Below are 8,090 nucleotides of genomic sequence, written 5' to 3' on the forward strand. Positions count from 1 at the left end.
ATAGTAATAATTCGTGATTATCTTTTATAAAAATATCTTGTTGTTTCAAAAGCATGAAGATTTGTGATTTGTGTAGTGTAGTCTCTTTTATTTTGCCATAATAGTACCATAGGTAAGGATGATCTCACCAAGGTTATTTTGAGAATAAGGGAGTTAGTTCAGTAGAATACCATGTTTAGGTCTTGGTTTGAGTATTGGGTTGTTGGTAGTTGAGTTTGTCAAGTCAAAACCATGGAGAAATAAAAGTTATAGTTTCTGGAGAAAATCAGTTTAGTACCCTGAGGTTTAGAGTGAGTTTTGACCATGTCATTTGTGCACTTTGAGGCCCAAGCTACCAGAAGTTAGTATTAAGAGTATATAAAAGGTTTTAGGAGCTGGTTGGAGGTTTTCATGTTATTTGGTTAGGTGCACAAGTAGAATAACCAAATCTGTCCAGCAGGGGACAGTTTTGTTGCAACTTAGAAATAGGGAGATTTGACCATGTCATGGGTAGGCCCTCATTAGGCCCAATTGGGCCTTAGTTATAGGGAGTGTCAGAGAAGTTTTTCCAACCATAGTTCATGGGATTTGAGTTAGAACCATGTGTCACAAGTTAATTCAAGTCAGGGCATTTTCTGCCCAGAAAACAGGGGAACCTTGGACTTTTAGCTTAGGCCCAAGAAGGCCCAATCCAGGCCCTTGAGCCATATCAAGTTTGTGAGATGCCCTTAGGTCAGGAGAGTCTTGTGTAAAAGTTTTGAAGGAGAACTTGTAGTTTAAGAGTGTCTAATGCACTCAAGAAACTATAGTTGTCATTCTGAAATTTGCACCAGTGAGCACTATCACTTATCACATAGTTTTAGAACACTTAGAAGTGAGTATTAGGTCGACCACCATAGTTTTAAGATAGTATAAGGTCAGTAGAGCAAAAGGCACAAGTGAGGGTCAATAGGTTTTGGATAATTCAGGAAAGGCACATCGAGTTAGGAAGCCAAAATTTGAAGATCTTGTCTAGTTTAGCGACCAAGTGACTTAAGTTGTGAGTCGAGATCATCCAAGCCTAGTGTTGCATTATGGTGTTATTTGATATTAATATACGATATGTGATTATGTGGCTACGTGTGTACATTTGAAATATAAAGGTGGATATAAATTAAGTGCATATAGGCCTAAGTGCCATCCGTGTTTAATTTCGGGTTGTAAATAGGTTGAGATGGTAAGAATATATTATAATGAGGATTATTAATATTTATGTAGGATCTCGAGACGAGGGAAAACTTGCCATAAAAGTCGAGTGAAGCTCCGGTTGCTCCTACCAGTCAGACCAGACCAGCCTATCTCAAGGCAAGTGATTCAACTTGACCTTCATATTTACTATAAATAGTTCATATTTATCGTTGCAATTATCCTGAGTCATTTTGATATGTTTAAATCAAGCGTATCTCTCGCTTATCTTTGAATTACATAGAGATGCCATGAACCCTCAAGTATGTATTGCAAGTAGTTCAAAAGTCTTTTCATGATAGTTAAATGCCATGATAAAATAAAGAGTTGTTATATTACTTGATTGATCCTCTTGATTAACATGATGATGATTCCTAAGTATTGATATCTCATCCTAATACTTGAACCCCTATAGAACCTTACCTTGAACTTTGATAGTCAGAAACTTACCAACATGATTCCTCATTGATTGATACCCTCTTTCCTATCCTAAAGCTTGACAATTCTGATATATACATTCATCCTGAGCTAGAGATCATTACCTTAACACCCATAGTATTCGTGAAGCTTATCTTCTTAATGATCCAACACCTGTACCTTGACGAGAAACCATTGCTTTAAGCCTAGTTTGGCATTACCCCTTTCATATTATCCATTAGTCTCACCATATTTTCCTGTCCAAGTTCTGACATATGAAAACCTTTTGGTTACCCTAATAAAGTAAAGTTTTGTGAATCATGGCCCTGAGATTTAGTACCATATTTCCCGTGTTTCGAGTTGATCTATATTCCCTTAATAAAAATGTTTACTGTTAAAAGAGATTTTTGTTACAATTCGGCATCAGTTTTTGAAATAAATAAAATATGGGTTTTCAGTCCCAAAGGGGGATAAATGTTTTCTTGAATAGTGGATCTGGACTGAGACGCGAGTCCTTTCCACACTTATATTAGGCTTAAAAGTTGCCTAGGGATTCCCGTTAATATTTTAGAACCCAACGAGGTTCGGGATTACTTCGCGGCTGATCACCGGCTGTAATCCGTAGCGTCATAAAATGATTTTGATTAAGACATGATTTTAAAATTGTTTTGATGCAAACAAAATGATGCCATCTCACATAGTTTTATCTCTCGTTATCATGAGTTATGTCTTTCCATTGTCATTCTTAAAAGTATATCTCGATTTATGTTTTGTGTTGTGCTGTTAGCACTTGTTGAGCATTTGGCTCACTTCTTGCTTTACCCTGATATTACAGCTAGCAGCTATGGTTAGATTCAAGCAGACTGCCCGTAAGACCTGTGATGCTGATGCTTATGTTCGAGCTCAGGTAGAATAAGTAATAATAGTTGTGTGAGGACTCGGTATTTGTTCACAGATGTAATAGTTGGTAGTGATGGGCTGTTCCAAACCCTAAACTGTAAGATCTTGGAGTTGGTTGTGTATTCTTCATTAAAATGATGTAATAGCTATATTTATTTTGCTGTTAAAGTTGGGGGTGTGACAACAAAGTTGAAATTTTGATCCTTAAAACTATCATCAAAATTTGGTTTACAACCCCTGGATGTGTCTTTGGAGGAGGACGTGTCCTTCGCTGAATCAATCACCATTTAAAATTCAACCTCCCTATAGCCGTTGTGTTACAACTGTTGTATACGTCACCATTGCCCTTTCTCTATAAATACCCCTCAAAAGTCAATCAACCCTTTTACTCTCTCTCTCTCTCTCTGTGCAAAACTACCATCGGCGCCGTTATAAGGAGTTAAGTTCGAAAATCCGGCGATTCAACCGGCCATTTCCCGAGTTCTTACAGTCAATCAATCCCCCAAGTTCCAAGGTATGTAAATCTTCTATCTTTTCTTCATTTCGTCAAGTAAATCTACTATAACAAGTGAAAAACCATCTGTGTCCTTCATTTTCATTCTATTGTTCTTCATGTTTAAGTTGTATGTATATGTGTATATATCCGTAAATATACTATGTTTTGCTTCTTCAATTCTCAATTTATATATTTTTAGGGTTTTTATCAATTTCCCCCAAATCGACTACAATCGATTAGAATTCCTTTATATTTCGATCAATATGGACGCGTCCTTCATACATGGCGTGCTCTACCATTCGCTTATTGCATAACTTAATCATCATAGATTAATTTCACTTTGACAAAGATAACTTGGACGCGCCATCATATGAGGATGCGTCCCACACCATTATTATTTTTTATTTTTAGTTGACTCCTTGCGATAGACACCTAGGACGCATCCTAATACAAAATCCCTTCTTTTCATTTTCTTTCTTCCTATGCTTATGCGTGTCTTTCTTTTGACGTGTCCTTAATATTTTCTTTCTTTTCTTCAAGTCATGGACGCACCCTTAGCTTTTCATTTTCTTGTTTCAGCTGGAAGGCGAAGGCACTTCTTCATCTTCCCCATTTCATCCATTCGAAGCTTTTAACAGTTGATTGGGTTTTCATTCCGCCTTTGTTCTGTTCTTTCATCCCCGAATTGCCTGAATCGCACAGAACTAGTGCCTTCCTTGAAGCAAAAACTCGTGCATTTGAAGAACTTAAGTCAAAAAGCTCTATTATGTCAAGTTCGAGTCACGAATCTATGAACGATATTCCTTTAAGCACAAGGATTGGAAAGAAGAAGTTAAAACACAAGAGAACTTCCCAAACTGCACGCAGCTTGGCAATTGAAGATTGGACCGATGATGAAATTATCGCATCATCTAGTAAATCTCAACATAAAATCATCTCTGATGAGGGCGCGTCCCCATCTGCTCAAGACGCGTCTCCTGCTCAGGACGTGCCCTCTCCTCACAATGAAAGTGAGTTTTAGAGATGAGCTCCTGAACCTGAAAAATATCCTATCTCTCACCAAAAATCTGATTCTCCACTTGAACATTGGGAGCCAGCTGATGTAGAGCTTGATTTTGATTGGAAAGGGCTTAAAAATCTCCCCGAGGCAGAAAAGAATTTTTGGAGAAAGAAAGAGAACAAGTTAGCTTGTGTTGGCATGAATTCTACAGCAACAGACCTAGAGATTGCGTGAAACATGAAGTACTATGAACTGGAAGGGATATGGGCGGGTCCTAAGCAAGATGAAGCCCCGCCTCTTCAACATGGAAAATCTAAGGATCCCCTTAATGGTGCTTACTTCAAAGCTCATTTCTCTTGGTGTGGGCGCGCCCTTGCACCCATACATTAAAAATATCTTAAAATGGTACAACGTGGCCCCCGTTTAACTTCCTCCAAATTCATAAAAACTGGCGTGGGCCTTATATATTATGTGTCACAACTTGGAGTTGGGCGCACCCTCCATGAAGAAGTTCAACTATTTTTTTAGCATTAGGAAGTCTATCCATGATTACCATTTCCTTGTTGTCAACAAGTGGCTGAACAACAAAGGATTCAATGAAGGAAAAGTGAGTCGTGGGAGAGACTGAAAATAACCATTTTTCTATATTTACGATGTCAAGAGGGCTCGCGTTCGCTTCAACTTGGAGCTAAGTAAGTGACGTTCCCAGGACGCGTCCTAGTAATCAGGACGCGTCTTCTCTTTCACCAATTTTTTCTTTTTTCTTTCTGACAATCCTCATTTTTCCCTCTTAGACAAAAGAACTCAAAAAGAGCTAACTGGAAAGAGGAAAAAAAGAGCAAAATAGGTATTGAAATATGCTGAAGAGCATTTCAATCTTAAGAAATGATTATAGAGGCCAATCTGAAAAAAGTTGGGGCCTTATCTGTGAGAGTAGGTTCCATTTGTAAGTTTCGTGAGTTTTACAATGGGAAGCCCGTCCTCGCAGCTTCTGAAAAAGCTAGAAGACTTGATGCTACGGAGCTAGTTCAACTTGACATTAATAGACAAGTAGACCTAGAGCAGGGTAAAGACTATCATACTAGGACGCGTCATAGCACCTATGGCACGTCATATATTTGTATGCGTGATCTTTATTCTCTCTGACACTCATACACGCTTTCATAGTCCATATATTTGCTTTGGACGTGTCATAGCATCAGGACACATCTTTTGAGATATGTGTAATTTTAATGTTCACATAAAGCTATTATACTTATGTCTTCATTTTCTGCAAAATTTCATAATGCTATTCGTTGTTGCAAATCTGCTACCCATGTTTTTCTGTTAATCATATAAAAAGGACGTACCATGCATTTATACACGTAGCTCTTATTTTTTTCTGATAAATGTATGTATTTCCATAGTTTACATAGGGCGCGTCATATCACCCATGACACGTCCGTTCTTCTATACTTATAATACTTCTTGTTTACACAAAGTCATAATATGCATGTATTTCACTTTTTTTTATTGCCATAAGTTTGTTTTCAAGAGGGCGCGTCCTCTTATCTGGGCGTGCCCAGGGCTAACATTTACCATGTTATTCTGCAGAGATGACTTCTCTTCCCAAGGGGTTTGCTATTGGTGCCTCCAGAAAGCTGAAAGCTGGGAGGGTAAGCCTGCTATTACAAAAGCTGACCCAAAATCCAAGGATCCTCCAGCTACTGTGGTGTCTTCTCCTCCACCAAAAATCATTAATACCGCTGTGGTTAACATCCCAGAAAGGGAGGACGAGCCCTCTAAGCGCCAGAAGACTGTTCCAGATGATTAATCATTTATCCTCAGGTACTTGGGTGTGTCATCTTCTGGAGCTTCTTTTGAGGACGAGGTGAGAGACTGAACCTTCAGAACAGAGGAACAAACTGAGCAAGCAATGGTAAGAGCAGCAGCTGAGCTTCATTTGCACGTAAGGAAAAGTGCTAACATGGCTTCCGGACTGAGGGCGCGTCTTGCTGCTACTGACACCGCCAAAAGCCAAGCTGAAGATAAAATCAGATCTTTAGAGAAAAATTTGAACCTTGTTGTCAAAGAAAAAGATGCTGAAATCCTCCGGTTACAGCAAGACAAGGCGCGTCTTGAGGGTGAGAAGGAAAATCTCAAGGGCCATATTACCTCTGTGGAAAAGGCAGTGGATAATGTGGTTACTCTGAATTCCACCATGCAGTTGGAGCTTGACACTCTAAATGATGACAGGCTGCATGGTTGGAAAGAAGAAAATAAGCTGGTGTACCAAAATGGGTTTGCAGCCGACTTTGGGGAGTGGTGTTCGGGGTTCATAGCAAATGACCCAAAATACCCCTTTTCCAAATTTGATGAAGATACCCAAAAGTGGGAGAATGATTTCAGAATCAGGTCTGCAGACTCAATCAAGAGCAAAAGGATCATCCTAGGCCTGGAAGAGGATGACGCGTCCCTTGTGCCTTCTCTACTTCAAGCCCAGCCTCCACCTTCTCCAAAAGGTCAAGGCAAACCACAGGACACGCCTCCTGCATATGACGTGTCTTTTGTTATTAATGAAACTTTTGAACTTAAGGGTGCAGGTCCCTTTAAGCCTTGCAGTTTGTAATCTTATGACTTGTCATTTCTGAATGTTGTTTGCTATTACTTTTTCAAGGTTTTATACCTTGAATTATTTTCATTCATATTTTTGCTTTACTGGTTACCTCGGTTTTATATTTTCATTTGATAAGTTATATATTGGGCGCGTCCTTAGCTCAAGACGCGTCCTTATTTCACTTGCATCTGAGTTTCCCTTAATTTCCTCTCCATAAGTCATATTACTGCCATCACCTTCACATTGTAAACCAAGGATCACACTATAAGGGTGTGGCGTCTACATTACTAATTTAATCAACATCATAAAGGATATGAGGGCGCGTCTTGAGCAGGAGGCGCGTCCTCATGCTTTTTAAGTCATTACATAACTTCATTTTCAGGATGCGTCTTTGCATTATGACGCATCTTATATATATATTTGAATACTCTATTCTACAATAAAATCAGTCAAACAACAATTGACAATTTCGGAGAAAATTTTCAAAGTCTTTATTAATAATGCACTTCAGTGTCGGGGGTGCACCGGTCCCATGGCTACTATGCTCTGTGGGGAATTTATTTGAAAATACAATTCTTCAACTAGTTCTAAGGTAGGTAGTACATGCACTCTCCCCTTAGGCTAGGAGGAATTCTATTGCTTCTAGTCTATGATTCAGGCACAACCCTACTTATATAACTGAAAATGTAAACATAATATATAAGGGGTCAAAGCGCGCCTTACTGATAATACTTTTGGAGATGCTCCACATTCCATGCTCGCGGAACCAACTTCCCTTCAAGTTTTCAAGGTGATAAGTCCTCTTCCATAAGATTGCTTTTATCTTGTATGATCCTTCCCAATTAGCTCCAAACACTCCATGCTGGGGATTCTTTGTGTTTGGCATCACCTTCCTGATCACTAGATCTCCTACCCTTAGCAGCTGTCCCTTTACTTTCTTGTTGTAGTACCTTGCAGCATGCTGATATGCCACAAGCCTTATCTGGGAATTCTCCTTCATTTCTTCCAAAAAGTCCAAGTGAAGTCTCTGGTTAATTTCCGCATCTTCCTCCGCGTAACGATCTCTACAAAACGATCCTGAACCAACTTCCACGTGAACCATAACCTCGTACCCGTAAGTGAGCATAAACGGAGATTCTCCCATAGTAGATCTTGGAGTAGTGTTGTAAGACCACAACACTTTTGGGAGTTCTTCAGGCCAATTCCCTTTGCACTCCTCCAGTTTGGTCTTGAGGGTATACTTTATTATTTTATTGACAGCCTCTATTTGTCCATTACTTTGCGGATGATAAACTGTCGTGAATTTCTTCTTAATCTTTAAATCCTCACACAGCTATCGTAATTCCTTGCTATCAAACTGCTTCCCGTTATCAGAGACAAGCTTATAAGGTATCCCGAACCTACAAATAATGGAGTTGAAGACAAAGTCTTTGATTCTCTTCACTGTGATAGTCGCCAGCGTCATAGCTTTTGCCCAC

The 8,090-nt window shown here is 39.2% G+C and overlaps 1 protein-coding gene across 1 annotated transcript; it reads right to left on the reverse strand.

Annotated features, from left to right (window-relative positions):
* Positions 1–7,282: 7,282 nt before the first annotated feature.
* LOC141718675 (uncharacterized) lies at positions 7,283–7,756 on the reverse strand. The gene has a single exon (XM_074521054.1). The coding sequence runs from the start codon at positions 7,754–7,756 to the stop codon at positions 7,283–7,285; it is 474 nt and encodes a 157-aa protein (XP_074377155.1).
* Positions 7,757–8,090: the final 334 nt, after the last annotated feature.

This window comes from Apium graveolens, chromosome 4 (genome assembly GCF_009905375.1).
Source record: "Apium graveolens cultivar Ventura chromosome 4, ASM990537v1, whole genome shotgun sequence".
NCBI lineage: Eukaryota > Viridiplantae > Streptophyta > Magnoliopsida > Apiales > Apiaceae > Apium > Apium graveolens.